The 22,172-nt window shown below is 45.7% G+C and overlaps 1 protein-coding gene across 1 annotated transcript in view; it reads right to left on the bottom strand.

Moving 5' to 3' along the window:
• The window catches only part of LOC144108350 (D-amino-acid oxidase-like), a 27,898-nt gene extending 5,902 nt beyond the window's left edge, over window positions 1–21,996 (bottom strand). Inside the window, exons 1-8 of the mRNA XM_077641606.1 lie at window positions 21,780–21,996; window positions 20,067–20,178; window positions 19,659–19,741; window positions 8,771–8,836; window positions 7,966–8,020; window positions 6,182–6,283; window positions 5,632–5,690; window positions 545–662 (exon numbers count right to left, since the gene is read on the bottom strand). Of these exons, the coding sequence (XP_077497732.1) occupies window positions 545–662; window positions 5,632–5,690; window positions 6,182–6,283; window positions 7,966–8,020; window positions 8,771–8,836; window positions 19,659–19,741; window positions 20,067–20,178; window positions 21,780–21,970 (786 nt within the window). The 5' untranslated portion in view covers window positions 21,971–21,996. The remainder of the gene's footprint in view (window positions 1–544; window positions 663–5,631; window positions 5,691–6,181; window positions 6,284–7,965; window positions 8,021–8,770; window positions 8,837–19,658; window positions 19,742–20,066; window positions 20,179–21,779) is intronic.
• Window positions 21,997–22,172: the final 176 nt, after the last annotated feature.

The raw sequence follows: 22,172 nt of genomic DNA, 5'->3' as shown, positions 1-22,172 counted from the left end.
ACTGATTGAGAACGTTTACATCCTCACTGACTTTGCACTTTCAGTTACATCGTGAAAACGATGCCTGTTAGTCTGGTCCAGTGTAGTCGAGGAAAATCCCTGCAGGCGCAGATTTCAATCAAAGGAGCGAATACTTATCCCCTTGATTTAAATTTATGTCACTATTTCCCAGAAATTGAAGAATTACTACTTTGACTGAAATTTACTCAGCCTCAGGGATTTTCCCGAGAATCACTGAATTTGCACTGTTCAAGCTAAGGGCAGAGTTCCCGGTTAATCCTCCATTTTCCTGCCAACTGGAAGCGGAACAGATTTGCTTGGTTATCCCAGGGACTGCCCAAAAGAAGCGGCTGTCCCTGCTTAGAGCCCCGGACCAGGATGGATTTTTCTTCAGCGTCGAAGATATGCGGAATTTGTGCAACTTTCCTTCGTAACCGCATAGTCGAGGTCTGTATGAATGTTGATGAGTATCAATTCCCTCGATTGACCAGCCAGCTTGTTGGGACGAAACTGCACGACAGCAACAGATCTCCACGACACGAACCTTGAGTTCCGGAAAAATGCCCAGGCACGCTTTCCATATTTCCTCTCGAGAAGCGGCGTCCGGAATCAAGCAGTCATTGCCGTACTCAGCTGTTCCTCCCAGAACGATGTCGTCAGCGCTGGGTAGGAGGGCGATGGAAAGAAGAAAAAAATTCTAAGTACACACGCGAGACGTTGCATTTCTTAAAGCGAGATTTATTGCCTCAGGGCATGAATGAGCGAAGGAGTGATGAAAGATGTAGTAATGATTAACATAATGGAAAAAGGCTAGCTGATTTTATCAAGTCCAGTAGTGAGCGATGGTATGGTCCCTGCGTCCAGGCAATATATGAAGCAGGGTTGCTCGGTGAAAGACCTGCTATCATCAGGTGCCGGACTCTTGTAGGCTCCAAGTGCACCTGGAGACTCCTGAATTTTATCGAGAATACCTTGTTCTTTGTCTATTACACCATCATCTTTGTATTCTCCCAAGCTCCATCTGGATAACATGGGTAACTTATCCTCTTACCTTCGGGCCCGCGTACTTAACGCTCTTATAGAACAGTGCACTCTAAACACAAATACGCCTATGTTGAAGTAAAAAAGAGAGTACGCTGTCCCCTAGCGCCCTCCCTCTTATAAAAGAGACTGCACTAGAGGTTCTGTTTTGAGTGTGTGGTCTTTGTTATACAGGTTAGCAGTGCAGACTCGAAAATGTTTCACCGAGGTGAGGACACCTAATCTGGTTTAAAATCTGTCGTGCGGTAGGCATTTCTCTATTAAAATGAAAATAAAGAGCGGAAGCTAAACATTTGGGAGGTTATAAGTTTTAACCGGAAAATTCTCAGCCTATATATATCTCGTCGTGGAAAACAGATTTAAGAATCAAATGTCATGAAGAAAAGGTGTACATCAACGGGAAGTTGTTTCTGAACATCAATTTTTTTCGAATATCGAAACATTTCATCGTACAAACTGCAGAATTCTCCTTGGGATGCTTGCATTTTTTTTTCTGCTATATATTGTCAACAACGCAGGCAGTCGGTTTTCCACGGCAGTCTGAACTGCTCGGCGCGAGCTGTGGACAAACTTCAAAAAGCAAGATTTCGCTACGCATCACAATAAACCATTCCACTCAAAATTCTCATAACAGTATCTCACAACATTCCACAGTTGTCTAAATTAAAAGTGATGTTGAAAAAAGCTGATCTTGGCGCATTATATGACGGCTCATAAATAGTGGTAGCCGCTCTGCAGTCTCGGAGCCTACGCGTCACCAGGACCGTCACCTTTCTTAGGCATTCATAGCGAGTGGCAGCGTGTTCGGATACATTCGATGCTTTTAGTCCGCGGCAGACTTATACGCACAGCGTTTAAAGTATTTGATTACTGGTAATAAATTGCACGTTCATCGTATTTCCTAATGCATTGGTACCTTTTTGCAAGGGGTAATGTTGTCCTTACTCAAATTATTTTTAAAGCGAAGGCTTTGCTACTCCCTTCCGTAGCTTTTCCGGCGTGTGTTTCATATGGCCTTGAACCGAGGAGCGGATTTGGTGGCAGTACTCCAGAATACAAGCGGCACTGGTTGCGGCGGTTCTGTAGCTTACGCGCTCCGCTGCCAAGCTCGAGGAACTTGGCAGAGGGAATAAGCAAAGCCGATCTGTTGCTGCAGGCTCAAATCCCGCTCGTGGCTGATTCGTTTTTTTTTTCTGATAGATGCAGTTCGGTCGGAAAAGTTTCGGTATATTACGGACGATGTTCGCCTTAATTTCCCGAGAATGCAACCTAAAAGCATTCCATCCTTAACAACTATACTGTCGAGTGATGTTGAGGACACGACAATTGTCGAAACACAAAGAATTAAAAAAAATAACTATTTGTTAAGTAGACAAGTATCCCCAAATTGAACTAGAGTGACCGCTGGTGCACAGCTGGAGGTCGACAGTCGGAAACGCTTTTTGCCCCGTAGACGCGGTAAGCCGTGAGGTAGTCAAGGAACCCAGACGACCACAAACACGGCAAGAGCAGGTAAATGGATGTCCTGCATGGTAACGCTTGCAAAACGCCTTCGCGGCTAACTGCAACTTCCGCTTGCTTCCGACGCCTTCATGCTTGAGCTTGGGCACGCACCATCGGGTCTTTACGCCGAATCCTTTCTGCTGCGACTGCACGTACTACATACACTGCGGGGTATTGACGCCGATACTATTGATCTCGCGTCCTACTAAAGGAAGTGCAGGTTTCTCCCGGTCTTGTGCACGCCGTAACGCTTGTTCAACAGCGTAGTCTGTTATAGAAGGCTTTCCCACCAAATCTGAGAGATGGGATGCTCCTCAGCCGGTCAGTCAGTCAGCAAGCCGCCCAGCCTACCAGCACATACTGCCGCGAACCTGTGCATGCCCAGACGTGAAAACCTGGTGCTCGCATGTTCACCTCATGTACGTATGCGTACTTGGCGCTATGCGGACATCGTCACGACAGGGCCATCTCTGGGTTTCTTCAAATGTTTAGGGGAATCCCCCAAGGTGGAGTAGCTTCGTAATAAGAGAGTAATTACTCACTGGCACCCACCTAAGCTCATCCACACGGCTACGAAGGAAAGCTAACTGCTCCTGTGAAGCGGTGGTTTCGGGTTCGAACCCCGGACCGGGACTAATTTTTCTTCAACGGCGAAGTTTCTGAGAAAGCTGTATAGCTTTTCTTTGTAGCCGTATGGCTGCACTTGGGTGCACGGATGCCAATGAGGAATTACTCTCTTATTGTATATCTGTGGGTTTCGGGCACCAATAGCTTCGTTGTGAGAAAGCTGGGAATCAGCGTTAACAAATCGCGGTCTTTGATCTTTCTTATCTGGCAGTTACCGACAGGACGTCATTCTCAGCGGCGTTCCATATGGCTCCCTCCGGTGTAGTTCTGACAGTTGTCTAGAGCGTTCCAGCCGCTGCGGCGAAATGACGATTCGACACCCCAAGATTATCTTGCGTGGATAGGGGAACATGCCGACATCGTGCCTCTGTTATCGCAACCGAAGGAGTCTAGCGTGCGTAGTGTAGTACGTTTAAGCGATAATGATTTGCGTTTGGGTGCCGTAGTTGAGGGCTCCGGAATAATTTCGACCACCTGGGGATCTTTAACGTGAACTGACATCGCACAGCACACGGGCGCCTTAGCGTTTTGCCCCCATAAAGACGCAGCAGCCGCGGTCGGGTTCGAACCTGGGATACTGATCCGGAGTTCCCGGGTTCGAACCCGACCGTGGCGGCTGCGTTATTATGGGGGCAAAACGCTAGGGCGCCCGTGTGCTGTGCGCTGTCAGTGCACGTTAAAGATCCCAGGTGGTTGAAATTATTCCGGAGCCCTCCACTACGGCACCCCTTTCTTCCTTTCATCTTTCACTCCCTCCTTTATTCCTTCCCTTACGGCGCGGTTCAGGTGTCCAGTGATATATATGAGACAGATACTGCGTCATTTCCTTTCCCCCAAAACCAATTATTATTATTATCGATCCGCCGTGCCTAATAAGGTGCTCCTCACGAATCACGTGGAGCCCAGCAGTGATACTGCACAAACGTATAAAGGTGGCCAGAATTTTAGCAGAATTATCGGCTGACCTGTACGTATTTATTGCCCGAAGACCACTGGCATGTCCATACCGTTTATTGGGGCACTGCACGTATCAGCGTGACGTCAGACTATGCATATCATTGGAGGGCCTAGGTTCTGGCAGCCTTGGGGCCATAGGTAGATTAAGAGGTTTATCGCAGAGCTTCCGCCCTCGCCGTTAGATGACGTTCCACGTCGCACTCGCGGTAACGTACAAGACGTACTTCGTACGCCGCCTATGGGCGCGGGTAGCGCTGGTGAACACTTTCAAGGTTAGGTTACACTTAAAAATAAATACCCCCGAATGCTTAAGATTGGACACCCGTCGCAGTAGCTAAGTTGGTAGAACACCGGACCCGTAATTCGGAGGTCGTGGATTCGGATCCCACCTGTGGCTTGTGGTTGTTTTTCCTTTTGCTTTCTAATCAATTATCTTTAAGCAATAAAAATAACTTCTAGCAATATCTATTGATCAACACCACAAATTTTATTATATATAAAAAAGTGCCCCTATGTTCCTTGAAGTCTTCGGCTGTTGGCTTCCTTCCTATTGGACAGTTTGATCACTAGTACCGTGTCGTTAGTATCCGGAGCCTCAGTGAAGTCAACGGAATCAGTGCACAGTTCAAGATATAAAGAAAAAAATGCAGCATTTTTTTCCTTAATGACGTGAAGCGCTGTGCACTTTTGTGCGCTGTGCTTGTGCCATTTAAAACTTTAAAGGGGCCCTGAAACACCTCTCACCATGGAAACTGTAGGACGCCTCACGAGTGATAGTTTCCTTAACGCGCTGTGGCACCAGGTGAATTCAGTGCGTTAAGAAAGAGGAAGAGAGCTGAATGGGCTGGAGAAGAAACGGGAGTAAACTATATCATAGTCGAAATCAAGGAGAGGAAATGGAGGTGGGAAGGACATGAACGCGATGGGAATACATTGGATGATTCCTTAGGGAAACGGAGTGAATTCCAAGAGAAGGCTGTCGTAAATAGGGGGCGGAAGACAGTCCGCTAGCTGAACGGATAATATTAGAAGTGGGAGAGGTATTTGGCCTATAGTTGACGTAGTTAGAGCGATAATGATGATGGTGATGACCTAGCTACAGTTTCCCGTTTCTCTCAAATCGAATTCTCGCCTCCGTTTTCCCTTCTGAAGAGAACGGAAGAAGCATCGTTCCATATACGAAGGCCGCGCCCGGCCGCCGTTATACCCGGCGCCTACACCACTGTCTTGAACGTTGGCGGCGGCAATGAGCCATGCCCGCCTGCCCCACTGCTACACTATGGCGACAAGAGAGAAGAGCCGTGTAAGGAAATTATGAAGGACGCTCTACTTTCTTGCCCTGTGTATAAGTTCATTTACAATAATTCAGCTTGGTTCACGGTGGCGGAGAGAGCACTTCATGAATGTGATAACTCGCCAAGCTCAATGGGTGGTTCAGAGCCCCTCTATGTATTCGCTCACTAATGAAGTGCGTATAATGACTGTCACAGGTGATCAGCTTACTTGGGTATGATGTAGTAATCTCCCGCCACCACGACGGAGGTTATCCAGGGTGCTTGCACCTACAAAAACCAAAGAAACAATAGAAGAGTTCTTGCCGAAAGCTTTCCTCTTGTTGAGCATGGGCGTAATTATGACTTTTTATCTCAAGTTACACTCAAAACAGCGCTTGTCTGATTTTCTGTGAAACGGCACACTGTACACGACTGATTCCCGGGAGCTTAGCTAAGAAAACTACCAAAAATAGCTCCAGAGGGCTGTAAGCATGCTTGTCCACTTGCATAAACGCTTCGCCGCATATGCTTCACCCCGCCGCGGGTCGGATCATACAGGTTTGTATGCATGGCTCCGGCTTGGTCCTGTTTACTGCACACGGTATGCAAGATCAACTCCAATATCGCTGCTGGAAGATACTTCCAGTCGTGCTTAAAACGACTTGAGAACTTCAGAACATTAGCAGGTGCGTCGCCACGTACGTACTTGGGTGCCGGATCTAATGAAGTACTCAGTTGCTGGCTGAACACCTGGGATTTGCTGGCTAGGGCACGCTTACCCGAATTGTTTGGCCGCGAACCGGAATGACCAGTGGATCCGGCACCAGCGTCCTTGCGCCGACGCCGGAGCAGTTGACGACCACATCGTACTCGGTGGCCAGCTGCAATGTGTGAACATAGAATATGGAGCGCAAAAGAAAACATAGGTGTCGCTTGTATAGCATTTGAACAGACACTGAGAGTACGCCCTTTGGAGTGGTGGCTCTTACAAAGAGGCTCTATTCTCTGTAGCTGCCTTTTACCGAGAGGCCTGGAAAAATAGAGCTTAATTACGACGATTGCAAAACAAACTTCGCATGCTGATTTCTTCAGAGCTTCTGCAACGATATTCACACTGCATGAGTCATTACGGACTTTTTCAGACGCAGGCAATAATTACAAAAATTCAAAACCATTGACCTAGACGTACACACAATGAAATTTATTACCGTTCTACCTGGACGAGTATTAGTTTTTTTTCAACAAAAGACGTCACAGCATTCTTTCTGCGTTTGGCAAGTGAAAATTTGCTTTGGGAAACAAACTGGGAGGTGCGGTTCACGTAGTACCGTGAAATTTCGATATTGTGTACTGGCGGAACAGATTTGAACCTTGCGTTATACCTCATACGCATGACATTACTGTCAACACTTCTACAGGGTTTTCGAAGGGGTGGCTATAATGCAAAAGAAAAATTACGAGAATATCAGCGCTTTAAATAGAACGATCTTATTGAATCGTTTCTTGTAATTTAAAGAAATGACAGTGATTGTAGCAATAGGATGTATAGGCACGGACATAAGTAAACAAAGCACTCCATTCCGTTCTAATTGCAATCTGGCCTTTCCTATATAGGACATGAGGAAATAGTATTTGTTCATGAGAAAGAGAAATGTCGTCTACGACTAGCCTGAACATACCTCAGTTGCCAGTCTCAATTAGGAAGCGCGTGAAAAATATTAGAAGGTAATAGCATGCTCCGTTTACTTTTGACCGCACTTGCATGTGCACTGAAGGTCAAAGTGACACAGTGTTGTAAGGAGAAACAACGAAAATGTAATAAAGATCAAATTAAACCGTTTTCAGGAATAAAAATGGGCCATGTCAGCGTGCGCGTCATAAAGCTTCGCTTGGTTCGCCTGGAAACAAAGCAGTAAGCCAGTACTACTTTAGCAGGGAGCATAACTGTCATGAGCCGCAGGGACAAAAAAAAACATCATGGCGCCAACACGCACACTGAGCCCAAAAATTTTGACGTCATCAGCGTGCGCGGGAAGGTGAAAAAAAAATTGCGTAGTTTTCTACACAGTTTTCACATAACGCACAAAGAGCGCAATTTTATTTTTGCCACCACTCAACGATGGTTTTGAATTCAATTCAATTCATTTATTCAGCACCACTTGATGGTGCTGATGCGCGGCAAAAAGCCAACAAAATGGTCCGCTTGGCGAGAACCCCGCTCCCGTTAAAAACATCAGTGGTGGCTGCAGCGACGCCGCAGTTTGTGGCACTGAACTGAAGCTCGACAATTCAAGAAAATGATTTTAAAAATAAATTAATAACTTAAGACTTGGAGATTTAACAAGGAATCTGACAGTGCAGCTGCACAGACTATATAGAGATCTACTCTTGGAACGCTCGTTTTCTAACACACACTTTTTTTCTTCATATGAGGTGACTTTCAGAAGTACGAGATGCAAGTCCTTAGCATGTGCATAGTCATTAACACAATTACACGTTGCGTGAAACCGACTTGACAACGTGCCGGCGTTTTAGCGACTCGCTATAGTTCTTTTTGGCTTACCTCGTTGAGAGATTCAAGCCGACGCTTCCGAAAACGACCGCCTCGATCGGCAAACCTGCGCAGAAATTACAAACGCCACCCCGGTAATGACGTTTAGAGTTGGGGCTTTTATTTTGTTTAGAACTCAAATATTAATATGGCGCCATGAAGCAGGCAGTAGGGCGAAAATCATCTGGTCGAGGACAATCGTAAGAAAATATGAAAATGCGGACGATAAACATGCGAACAAAGAAATCAAGAACAAGACGTTTCGGCTCCCGTGCGGGAGCGTTTTTAACAGTGATGTGACACAAACAGTGATAGGCGTTTGAATACGTAATAAGAGAGCACGCAGGAAGCGAGCGTATAGACTGTAGGGTTAGACTTCCATCGCTGCGATTTAAAGTGCGACTTGCCATTTGTGTGGTTAATAATGACGTGGTTAAGCTGTTCAGCGAAAGTATGGCCCCAGCACTGCGTGTCAACAGACCCGTTATCGACTTATGGAGAGCCTGGCACTAAGGATGTTTCTACATTAAATAATAAACGCGAGATAACCACTATTACTCGGGCAGGTGACGTTAAAGTGCTCCAGCGCAGGTTGCGATCCTACGGACACATTCGCATTTTGTAGATCGATTTGAACATTTGCAGAATCAATCAATTAATTAATTAATTAATAATTAACCTAACAATCAAATTTGAAATACTAAATTCAAGCAATCAATGAATAAATCAACCCCTCAAAAAAGGTTGATGCGCCAGGATCGGCCAGTGAAACGCAACTCTCTGTGCCACAGTGACTAGAAAAGATAAGCATACGTGCCTTTGCATCAGATAAGGAAGAAACTTTTCGCCCTCGACTGTCATGCTTATCAGGAACACGCCGACGCTGCCAAAGGAAGAAAAGGAAAGCCGTCAGCTCCAACAAAGCCACAACATCCAAATATCATTTCTATCTTCCCTGGTGCATTTATAAGACTGCGATTACGATTGTTCTACGTTTAAAGTTTACTGTGTTTTCGTCTTTCCTTTTTTTGTGAAATTCGCTGTTAGCAATACTTATTTGCGTTGTTATCAATTAGCGTACTGTGTGTAGCATAGATGTGCTAAGTTACGTAGTATGTTGTTCGCTTCTGTGCAATATTTTTCACCCCTGGGTAGAGGAGTAAGCGGCACCACTGAAAAGCACCAACCTCTGCTTATATGTTCACCTCAATAAACAAAACCTTTTTTGGAAAACTGTGAGAGCGTTTTCCTTGTCAGCCATGAACATTCCTGCTAAACAAATTCTAACACAGGAAGATCAAACAGCATTATACATAACCAATAGCACCTCCAATAGGAAATAAAGATACACTAATTAGTATTTAGAGCTAACACTTGCCATCACCTCCGATAGCAGACTCTCAGAGAATAATAATTTTCAGCTGTCTGGCTAGGCATTGTGTTGGGTGCACATCATGGACCTGAATCTAGCCGAGAAAGCTAAGGGTCTATGTTATTGAAATTATTTTCTCACTTTTGGAATAGAATTTTTCAACATTTTAATGCCCAAATTACGGAGGAATCACATTACACCTCTACATTATGCTTGCTAATACACCCATATTCAAAAGCCAATATGAAAATACTTCTAGCGCTCTAAATTCAAGAAATAAGCATGCCGTCAATTAGAAATAGTTAGCACTTGGACCATCTTGGGCTGCTAGTCTAAGCTTTGAGGGATACCAAATTGATTGCCTTGAACCAACACGAAGGTCCATCGAGAGTCATGTCCAACATTCTCGGACAAGAAGTTTGAAAATTAGACATTTGTAACACACTGTTACGGAAATTTTGAAGGCAACGGTCTATTCTTTTCCTATGTAGCAAAATATATATTTTTAAAGTGTTTCCATGGAATGGATGGAACAGTTAAGGATGCCATAGAAAACCAACTGGGAACGTTTTTGGCGATAGCAAAAACGTTAATAGAAAAAAATACAAGACTGCCGTTGGGTGATCTGCGGATAAATTGATTGTAATAGTGAAATCTCACATTGTATGAAAAAATTGCATTCATAAACGGTTTCTCGCTAAAAAATGTTTTTGTCCAGAATTGTGGGGTATGACTTTTTATTCAGCAAATATCTGCCTATAATTCTCTACACCAGTTTCCAGAAAAAAAAAAATACCGGAGGCACTTAAATCTGCTTACGTGCTCTGAATGCGAAAGCATTGCGCACAAGTGCTGTTTCCGTTAGTGCTCTTGCTGTTGGTTATGTCTGTGGTATTCTGTACGTTTGTGTAATTTTGTTCGCGTTGGCCACCAAACCATCCACAATTTGAAGCGCCGTGGATTAATGCCCATATTTGCATAAAAATTATTGTTTACTTAACATTAATAGATGGCGGCGAGTCCTCACTCCTCATAAAACCACCAACGCAGTGGCGCAGCGGTTAATAAGCGATGCGCCACTGCTCTGTAAGGCGTCTCTTCCTGTCGCAGCCACCCGTAGGGAATAGTGCGAACCATGTTGCTTTTCACTAGCAAACTCTCACGCAGTTGGCGCGACGCTCCTCCGAACTTACCCGAGATTCCTCCCATTGGCTGCAGCCTGCACAGCGCTCCTCTGAAGTTACTCGCTTAGACCATTTTGCCCCTGCTTAGACCATTTTGCCAAAGAACGCTGCCTCATTGGGAAGGTGGCGCCATCTACTGACTAGACAAGTAACGAACGGCAAGCTGGTATGCGCAGTCGCATTCGCGATGCACACACCAAAAAAAAAGAAAAGAAACGCAGGTGACAGAAATAATCATTTCGAAGCTTCAGCACTAGTTTTTTGTGTTCTAAAATTGTTCACTGGCCGCAAAATGTGGTAGGGTTTTAACAAGGTTACACCGAGTGGATGTGCGAAAACATGTGTTAAGCCTTGATGGTTCATAGCTTTGAGTTTTATTTAGCTTGTGTATAGATTAACGCGAGGTGTGATCGGCTCATAGTGCTCTCGTGCAGTGGCCAGCAAAGCGGGTCAGTTCACACCGCCGTAGGTTCGAAGCCTAGTCGCGGCAATATTTATTTGATTTCTCCAGGTTGTTCAAGGTAACGCTCAACGCCAAGCTTCACACAAGATTCTTGGTTGGAACGCGTATTAAGGTGACCCTCAAGGTCAAGCTTCACAAAAGATTTTTCTTTGAAATGATGTCAAGTAGTGATTTCGAACTAAAAGGTTTTCAAAGAGCAGTGAAGATATTCCGTCAAAATATGGCCCGAACATCGGTGGATTATGGGGACCGCAGGTGCTTCCACGTAGGCCTGACGATTGATGAATGGCATCTTCCCATGAACGATCCACAGCAAATGTCATTGCACCGCGAAATGTGGATTTAGATTCTGAGTTCTGGTTGTGCCGCGACGAATATCTCACACCTTCGTGGATTTGGACAGCTGCTCCAGATCGCTGATTGCAATACGCCAATAGGTTAACGAAACCTGACTACCAGACTACCAGCTGTGCACAAACGCCAGGCGCACCGCTGTCTGCTACGGCGGTTGAGGCAACAATGCATGTCAACTGTCAAACTACTTTCATGATATCTGACAGAGTTCGGGAAGCAGACTAAGGTGACCAGTTAGGAGTATTGTAGCGACAGCTACACTACGCCAGCCACTTCGCGAGGTCAGCGTGGCTGCACGCTGAGCCGTGGCACCACCGCTCCGCCAGCTGTGCGCATGCGCGGAGTGACGTCATAGACCGCGGCTGGTGTGCGCGCGGCGCGCCTCGCCGCTGCGCCGAGGGCGGAGCAGACGCCGTCCACCTCGCTAGTTGTGCGCATGTGCGGAGTGACGTCAGAGCACGCAGCTGGTGTGCGGGTCGTACGCCTACAGGAACGCCCAGCGAAACGCAGTGGCGAAAGACTGTCTTAGCAGTTCGACTGAGCGAGTTCCACGCGGCCAGCTGTAGCTATCGCGTCACTCCAGGTTTAACCAGAGCTAAACCACACCCATTTTAATGTTGAAACCTAGCAAAGTTAGTCAGCTCTTGACTACTGCTTACAGTGCGATAGTCGCACTTCATTTGTCCAGTTGACACTACGGCGATCAGCCTGTTTCGTGAATGGTGGCGGATAAGTGACCAGCGGCGTTTCACCAGCGGCGTTTCGCCGCTTCCATATCACTTTAAACATACTAATGGAAAATTTTGCGCTCACAAACAAATTGATGTGCCGCATAATGGAAAAATATGGCACAAGCAATTATGGCACTCTAGATTTAGGCTCCAGGCAGGGGACCAAAGTGTGCTTTTTTTAGATGTACCAGCGACAATAATGGAGAATAATTGCACAAGCAATTATGGCACTCTAGATTAAGGCTCCAGGCAGGGGACAAAACTGTGCTTTTTTTTGGATGTACCAGCGACAATAATGCAAAAAAATTGCACAAGCAATTACGGCACTCTAGATTTAGGCTCCAAAAATGGAACAAAATTGTGTTTTTTTTTAGATCTACCAGCGACAATAATGGAAAAAAATTGCACAAGCAATTATGGAACTCTAAATTTAGACTCCAGGTAGGGGACAAAAGTGCGCTTTTGTTTAGGTGTACCAGCGACAGACAATGGGGGGGGGGGGCAATGATATCTACCCCCGCGCCTTTGCGAACTGAATACTGTGGCACAATTTCAGAGTGACGAAAAAGCACACTGAAATCTTTCATGCAGAACTTTACGAAGGACACGATAACGCTTAAGTTATCTTTTTTTTCGACATGTAGTTCGTTCTCACGATATATGTCTACTGCTAGTTTTGAAATACCCAACAGTTCTGGACAGAAAAGCATTTTTTAAAGAGTTTATGAGCGCAATTTTGGATGTATTCTAAGATTTCACTATAACAGTAAATATTCCCGCAGATCACCTAACGGCACTCGTGAATATTTTTTTCTATTAACGCTTTTGCTATCATCAAAAGCGTTCCTAATTGTTTTTTGGAAAATTAAAAGAAGGCTTCTCTTAAACATCTGAAGAACGAACCATTGCCTTAAATATTTTCATAACGATGGCTTGCAATTTTCTAATGCTCAAAATTTTTGTCCAGGGCTGTTGGACATGTTTGTGTGAAAGTTGCATCCGTCCACGCTTATTTTACCGTGAAAGAGGTAATGAGCGTAGAAAGACAGAATGACTCTTTTTCACGCATATAGACACACCGCACACGTAGTGTCGGCAGCAAGATTTAACGGGGTGCGTGTTATTGGCAATAATATATATATATATATATATATATATATATATATATATATATATATATATATATATATATATATATATATATATATATATATATATATATATATATATATATATATATATATATATATATATATATATATATATATATAGTATAGAAAGATAAACGTATTTGGTTGCTAGAGGCAAAAATTCAAAGTTGAAAACGCTTCATTTAGCCATAGATTTATTTTGAGTTGACGTTTCGGACAGAGCCTGTCCTTTCTCAAGACTGAAGTTACAGGGGTCTTCTTCCTCTTCTTAAGGAGTTGGCACTGGCACACATGTACGACACATGAACAAAAGAAACAAACGGTGGCAAAGAATACTAGAAAAGATACAGATAGAAAGGGAAAAAAGGGGGAACAAATAAAAAAGAAAAACGTGTTGTACCCCGCCGCCCACCCCGAAGCCCCGGGGAGCCGACCCCGGACGAGGGAAACAAAAAAAAGGAAAACACGGAGCGGGAGAGGATAATGGCTACCCATCAAGGCAACAGAGCGGCGGCGTGTAAGGTGGACAGGAGCAGACGGTGGCGGGATCGCCCTACACACAAAAGTTAAAGACGCGTGCACTCGCGTGCCCCGTACACAAAGAGTAAACAAATAAACAGAATAAAATGCAGACAGGGTCGGAGCTTCCGTCATCTTGAACCACTTCGGCAGCCAGAGCCAAGGCCGAATCAGCGGCGCCGTGAGCTTAACTAAACACACGTGCACTGTGCATGAAAACACCCAGATACACAGCAGTAAAACATCCGAGCTCATGCCAGTGTCGTGTGGCGGCTAAATGACAATGGCGGGAGCATTTAAGCGAGTAAGGTGTACAGAAACAGACGGTGGCGGAATTGTCCAACATATATAAATTGGAGATGCTTGCACTCGCGTGACCTGGCCAGAAAAAGTAAACAAATAAACAAAATAAAATGCAGACAGGACAGGAGACTTCCGTCATCTGGAACCATTTCCGCAGCCCGAGTCAAGGTAGAATCAGGGCGCCGTGAGCTTAACTACACGCACGTGCACTGTGCCTGAAAACACCCACAAAAGAAAAAAAGTGGAAAAACATCCGAGTTCGGCCAAGTGTGGTGTGGGAGGTAAATGTGAATGGCGTGAGCAATTAGGCAAGGGTTCTTCAATTGCACCCCGTCGTCAAGGTAATCGAACTGGGAAGATAGGGGCAGGATGGGGTAGGGAATGAAGAAATTTGTGTGAGCTTGAAAAAGATGTCGCTGGCAAGAAACGACCGAGGTATGTCAAGCTGGCTCTCGTAATGTCAGCAACGGCCCTGCAAGGGGCGGATGGAGGACAATACACCTGGACTTTCATTAATGCCGTGAGGAATTGTTTCAAATTTGTAAATGAAGTACGACTCGCGTTGTTCTCTTTCCCGGGTGTTGTGGAACCCACCCTGTAGGACTGTTAACTTAATTGCATCAAATGGGTGGTTTCGCTCATTAATGTGTTTTGACAAGGGAAGGTTGGGTAGGGATAAGATATGCGCGCGGTGGTTATTAAAGCGAATTCGTAGAGGGTTGACGGTCTGTCCAATGTACTGCATACTGCACACACTGCATTCTAGGAGGTATATTACGTTGCAGGAATCACAATCAAAGTTGCCATTAATTTCCCATTTGAAGCCTGAAGCTGTGCTTACTGCACAGCTTGATGTTTGTATGTGTTTGCAGACCTGGCATCTACTTTTTCCACAGGGCCGGCACCCCAAAACCGGCTGGTTATTTGTTTTTGAGTGTACAAGAATATTTTTAATGTTTTTTGGTCGTCTGTAGATCACGTGAGGGGGAGCAGTGAAAATTTTGGTGAGGCGCTCGCTTTGTTCGAGGATGTTGAAATGTTTTCTGAGAATTTTGTTTACGTTAGGCGGGTTACTGGTGAAGGTAAGTACGAGATTGGCCCGGTGGTCTGTTTCGTCGTTGTAGCGACATCCCTCCAGTATTTGCTCTCGGTTGAGTTTAGATGCCTTTTCAATGGCATCGTCGACAATGGCGGGGGGGTATCGTTGCCTAATGAGGACTTCTCGCATGCGTTTGGAATTTTTTACAAAGTCCTCGTCTTGGGAACATATTCTTTTAAATCGATGTGCCTGAGAGTATGGGATGCTTGTTTTAGAGTGACGAGGATGGCAGCTTTGGAAGTGTAGGTATTGTTGGCGGTCCGTCGGTTTTCTATATACACCGGTGGTAAGTGAGCCTTTGTTTACCGAAATCTCAACATCTAGAAAGTTAATTTTGGTGTTGGAGTACGTGTAAGTGAAAGATATGTTGGGGTGGACGAGTTTGAAGTTTTCAATAAAACGTACGAGTTCTTGCTCTGTGTCAGTCCATATTAAAAAGATGTCATCCAAGTAGCGTTTGTATAGGGTGGGCTTAATGGGGCAATCTTTCAGAAATTTGGATTCAATACTATGCATGAAGATATTGGCGTAGGTTGGTGCCATCCTTGTACCCATGGCTGTGCCATTAATTTGCAAATAGTGTTCATTGTTAAATTCGAAGTTGTTATATTCGAGTACGATTTTTGCCAGTATTTTTGCCACGTGTTTTAGAGATACTGGCAAAAATCGTACTCGAATATAACAACTTCGAATTTAACAATGAACACTATTTGCAAATTAATGGCACAGCCATGGGTACAAAGATGGCACCAACCTACGCCAATATCTTCATGCATAGTATTGAATCCAAATTTCTGAAAGATTGCCCCATTAAGCCCACCCTATACAAACGCTACTTGGATGACATCTTTTTAATATGGACTGACACAGAGCAAGAACTCGTACGTTTTATTGAAAACTTCAAACTCGTCCACCCCAACATATCTTTCACTTACACGTACTCCAACACCAAAATTAACTTTCTAGATGTTGAGATTTCGGTAAACAAAGGCTCACTTACCACCGGTGTATATAGAAAACCGACGGACCGCCAACAATACCTACACTTCCAAAGCTGCCATCCTCGTCACTCTAAAACAAGCATCCCATACTCTCAGGCACATCGATTTAAAAGAATATGTTCCCAAGACGAGGACTTCGTAAAAAATTCCAAACGCATGCGAGAAGTCCTCATTAAGCAACGATACCCCCCCGCCATTGTCGACGATGCCATTGAAAAGGCATCTAAACTCAACCGAGAGCAAATACTGGAGGGATGTCGCTACAACGACGAAACAGACCACCGGGCCAATCTCGTACTTACCTTCACCAGTAACCCGCCTAACGTAAACAAAATTCTCAGAAAACATTTCAACATCCTCGAAAAAAGCGAGCGCCTCACCAAAATTTTCACTGCTCCCCCTCACGTGATCTACAGACGACCAAAAAACATTAAAAATATTCTTGTACACTCAAAAACAAATGACCAGCCGGTTTTGGGGTGCCGGCCCTGTGGAAAAAGTAGATGCCAGGTCTGCAAACACATACAAACATCAAGCTGTGCAGTAAGCACAGCTTCAGGCTTCAAATGGGAAATTAATGGCAACTTTGATTGTGATTCCTGCAACGTAATATACCTCCTAGAATGCAGTGTGTGCAGTATGCAGTACATTGGACAGACCGTCAACCCTCTACGAATTCGCTTTAATAACCACCGCGCGCATATCTTATCCCTACCCAACCTTCCCTTGTCAAAACACATTAATGAGCGAAACCACCCATTTGATGCAATTAAGTTAACAGTCCTACAGGGTGGGTTCCACAACACCCGGGAAAGAGAACAACGCGAGTCGTACTTCATTTACAAATTTGAAACAATTCCTCACGGCATTAATGAAAGTCCAGGTGTATTGTCCTCCATCCGCCCCTTGCAGGGCCGTTGCTGACATTACGAGAGCCAGCTTGACATACCTCGGTCGTTTCTTGCCAGCGACATCTTTTTCAAGCTCACACAAATTTCTTCATTCCCTACCCCATCCTGCCCCTATCTTCCCAGTTCGATTACCTTGACGACGGGGTGCAATTGAAGAACCCTTGCCTAATTGCTCACGCCATTCACATTTACCTCCCACACCACACTTGGCCGAACTCGGATGTTTTTCCACTTTTTTTCTTTTGTGGGTGTTTTCAGGCACAGTGCACGTGCGTGTAGTTAAGCTCACGGCGCCCTGATTCTACCTTGACTCGGGCTGCGGAAATGGTTCCAGATGACGGAAGTCTCCTGTCCTGTCTGCATTTTATTTTGTTTATTTGTTTACTTTTTCTGGCCAGGTCACGCGAGTGCAAGCATCTCCAATTTATATATGTTGGACAATTCCGCCACCGTCTGTTTCTGTACACCTTACTCGCTTAAATGCTCCCGCCATTGTCATTTAGCCGCCACACGACACTGGCATGAGCTCGGATGTTTTACTGCTGTGTGTCTGGGTGTTTTCATGCACAGTGCACGTGTGTTTAGTTAAGCTCACGGCGCCGCTGATTCGGCCTTGGCTCTGGCTGCCGAAGTGGTTCAAGATGACGGAAGCTCCGACCCTGTCTGCATTTTATTCTGTTTGTTTGTTTACTCTTTGTGTACGGGGCACGCGAGTGCACGCGTCTTTAACTTTTGTGTGTAGGGCGATCCCGCCACCGTCTGCTCCTGTCCACCTTACACGCCGCCGCTCTGTTGCCTTGATGGGTAGCCATTATCCTCTCCCGCTCCGTGTTTTCCTTTTTTTTGTTTCCCTCGTCCGGGGTCGGCTCCCCGGGGCTTCGGGGTGGGCGGCGGGGTACAACACGTTTTTCTTTTTTATTTGTTTCCCCTTTTTTCCCTTTCTATCTGTATCTTTTCTAGTATTCTTTGCCACCGTTTGTTTCTTTTGTTCATGTGTCGTACATGTGTGCCAGTGCCAACTCCTTAAGAAGAGGAAGAAGACCCCTGTAACTTCAGTCTTGAGAAAGGACAGGCTCTGTCCGAAACGTCGACTCAAAATAAATCTATGGCTAAATGAAGCGTTTTCAACTTCGAATATATATATATATATATATATATATATATATATATATATATATATATATATATATATATATATATATATATATTGCAGGGCTGCTTTGCTACCAGGTCTCCTTGTATTACAACCAACGGAGGAGCACGCATGTCCTCTCCTACCATCCTAAATTTCAGGCGACTTGCTTACGTGACTGCGCAGAAATAATTTTTTAACTCATATGATCCGCATACCGTAAACTTTTTCTACTAATAGTACGTTGCGCTCATAGCGCAGCTTTGGCACGGGTACTAACTTATTGACTCTCCATTCTGCATCACTGAAGTGTTCACAGCACGCATAAGACGTGGCCGATATAGGAATGAACCCTTTCAGTTGATGCTTGCAAGCCACGGAAGCCACTCATCTTAGTCTCATGAAAAGCGCTGCAAATGAAACAGCCTGCACCCACACACATGCCGCGGCTGTCGATGCAGTTCACACGGCTCTACAGGTAATTTTAATGTGGTAGTATTCGACGCCCCATAGGAAAAAAATGCGGCGTGCAGTGGCGTTTGGTTTATGGTTTAATGGGGGTTTAACGCCCCAAAGTGACTCAGGCTATGAAGGACGCCGTAGTGAAGGGCTCCGGAAATTTCGACCACCTGAGGTTCTTTAGCGTGCACTGACATCGCACCGTACGCGGGATTCTAGAATTTCGCCTCCATCGAAATTCGACCTCCGCGTTTCTCGGGTCCGCAGCCCAGCGCCATAACCAGTGAGCCACCGCGGAGGCGTCCAGTGGCGTTCGTCATTACAATTTGCTGCTTGGTCGACTGAAAAAAAAAAGGAAACCGGGAAAAAATGCTGAGAAAACAGACAGGAGAAAAGGCGGTAAAATCCGGTTAGAACCGGAAGGGGCAAAAAAATTCGCTTAAAATAGCGTGGTATCATGCATAAAGGGCTTCTAATACTGACGCATTCTCAGCACGTAGTGTAATTAAGTGTTTTTCCAAAAGTTTTCCCGCTTCTGATAGTTGTTACCACAGCCGACAACGACCCAGTGGTAGCCGAACGACACTGAGTATCGATTCGTGGTGATGTCTAGACGCAAAACGCATAGCAACAAATTCGGCGCTCAAAAGACTGCTCAGAACACGCGTATTATGCATAGCATGGCTTGGCGCCCCAGTTGCGTGTGCATACTCTCTAAACAGGAAGGCGTAAAAAGAGAGCTCTCGCTTAGCGCAAGTGTGCTACAGGACCGATCACTCCCTTTTTACTCCTATACAGGCGTTCTCGTGTTTCGAGTGTACCAGGGAGGAGGGGCGGCACATCGCGCACCCAGTTCGAGGCTATTTGCCTCCTCGTCTCAAAAACGGCGCATACTTTCGCTTTGCTGAGGAGCCAAGTGACAGTCTGACCTGTATACACACGTCTCATGCAAATGAGCATAATAGCAAATAATATATCGTTTAATTGGAAGCGAGGTTTTTCTTTGAAGAGACCTGTTTGCCTTACCTGTAGTCTCCCGAGAATCGGCCCAGCTCCTCCGCAGTCATTTCTCGGTACTCCAGGAAGGCATCGGCGTACCCAGGTTTCGGCTGTACGCACAACACACATGCCCACAAATATTGGTTACTGCTCGTAAATAAAACCTAGTGAGTGTACAATTACTTATTATATCTATCAATACCTTCCTTTACAGAGCAGTGCACACGAGATTATGTCATCCCTTGAGCGCAATACACAGACTGAGTGATTTACAAAACCTGTCATCTTATACAGAGCCACTATTCCACTACCATGTTCTGCAAATTGGTTTCTAAAATAAAAAGCGCCGCTGCAGTGAATACCCCCCCCCCCCCGCACCCTCCACCTTCTTACTGATGACTTGATTCGCACACATGCGCGCATGCGCTGACTCACGAAGGCTTCTTCCCCAAGCTCGTAGACTGACGTGACGACGAGGCCCAGCGCATTGCTGCTGTACATCTGCTGCAGGTTCCTGTAGAAGTCGAACGTCTCCACGCACCATGTCCTGCAGTTGCGTACATACGGGGCAGTCGGGTAACGCCAGGACGCGGAACGCCCATTTCAAACTTGTACCTTGCTTCCTGTGCACCCTGCCCTCTACTGTGGGATGAGTGCCGCGATAATTCTCATTTAGTAGGCATGATGCTTTTTTCATGTCTTTGTTCCCAGACAAAAGACCAACGTAACAAATCCTGTTGGTATACGAGTAAGAAGCGTCTTTTACTTCAAAGACAAAACCTAACCCGCGACACTCTTCTAAAATGCCGTGACCCGACGCGGCGAAGGAGAAGGCCAACGCTTCCTCCACTACGATATCAGCCGCATCGCTCGATTCGCGACAGGACCACTTTGGGCGTCTGAGAAGGCCGTATTTACACAACACGTAAATACCCACGCGATAAGTCGAACTGGCCTTGTGTAGTTGTTTCTGCCATTACTCACTGTAATTGCTTGCCCTGACAACTAATGCCGCCACGGCGACACCAGTGCGGATCATTCTGTGAATGCTCAGCAAACGATTGACAGAAGTCCTCTGCTCGAGCAGGTGACGAGTGGTAGCTTTCATTCGCAGAATCATCTGCTGTAGCTTGGCCTTACTTCATTGGGAGTGGAAGTGCCTACGTTTCAGTCTTCAGACGGCGTGGATGACGAGACAGCGTGACCGTCGGTCAGCTTTTTGCTGTTCACCGTGCCTTTCACGGAAACCTTTGATCGGGGAATAAATAACAAAAAATAAGGGTCCTTGAGATCTTATGTTTTGTTTGAGCTCTCATATCTTAAAAATCTAGTTTATGCTAGAAGCAACTGTCTTTCGACAAAACATAGGTCACTCCAGGTTCCATCTATTCCAAGCCGTGCACTCTTGATGCGCTGCGATATCAGCCACATCGTCTGTCTGTCTGTCTGTCTGTCTGTCTGTCTGTCTGTCTGTCTGTCTGTCTGTCTGTCTGTCTGTCTGTCTGTCTGTCTGTCTGTCTGTCTGTTGCCAGGAAGAAATAAAAGGAAAGTGCACAGGCCTGCCCACTGGCTCAAGCCGAGCCACAATCGCTACCACGTGCAGATAGATAGGTGTGCAGATGGTGGTTCTGTCTGTCTGTCTGTCTGTCTGTCTGTCTGTCTGTCTGTTGCCAGGAAGAAATAAAAGGAAAGTGCACAGGCCTGCCCACTGGCTCAAGCCGAGCCACAATCGCTACCACGTGCAGATAGATAGGTGTGCAGATGGTGGTCCTGTCGCTCTATTTGTGACAGGACCACTTACCTTAGCTGCAATGAGGCGCAGCTAAGATCGAGATTTTCTCGAAAATCTTTGAGGACTGGATCTGTGAAGTTCTATGATTTGCTGTGCGGACCATGTAGAGGATGCGTCCTTGCCTTTGTATACTTTGGGAAGTCACAGAAGCTCTAAAGAGTTCGGCATTAACGTTTTCTCTAAGGTGCTTTTTTTTTGATGCTGTAAAGACTTTATGCTCGGTGCCACGAAGAAGCATCCCTTTTAAGAGACGTTAGGCCGTAAGGGTGACGTCACGGAAGCTTGAAAAATCTTCGTTTTAGAATAGTATCTTAATCACGGCTCGGGTGTGTACGCGATGCTCACGATATCTGTACCTGAGGGTGTCGTTGCTCACGCCCTCGACCAGGTACGGCTCGAAGAAGCCACCAGCCACGTCTCCCGTCGTGTGTGGCGTGAAGTTCTCCGCGATCACGGTGACGTCGACGTCGAGCACTGCCTCCGCTATTCTGACGGCTGACGTCAGCCCTATGATGCCGGCCCCAACCACGGCCACCCGGATGCTCATGACGTCACGCCGGAACTACGATGCTTGAGGAACGAAGAAATGCGCCGTCGTCTGCAGTAACGCAATCAATGGGACCTTCTGACATGAGTAGAAGGTAAACGAAATGATACGAGCACAACCCATGGACGAGCTCTTCAACATGCAGAGTTTGTTCGTTCTGATCCAACCGGCGGCACACATTTCTCAGGCAAAAATTATTACA

Source organism: Amblyomma americanum, chromosome 10 (assembly GCF_052857255.1).
Source record: "Amblyomma americanum isolate KBUSLIRL-KWMA chromosome 10, ASM5285725v1, whole genome shotgun sequence".
NCBI classification, from domain to species: domain Eukaryota; kingdom Metazoa; phylum Arthropoda; class Arachnida; order Ixodida; family Ixodidae; genus Amblyomma; species Amblyomma americanum.
Note: the sequence above shows the minus strand (reverse complement) of the source record. Positions and strands in the feature narration are given on the sequence as shown.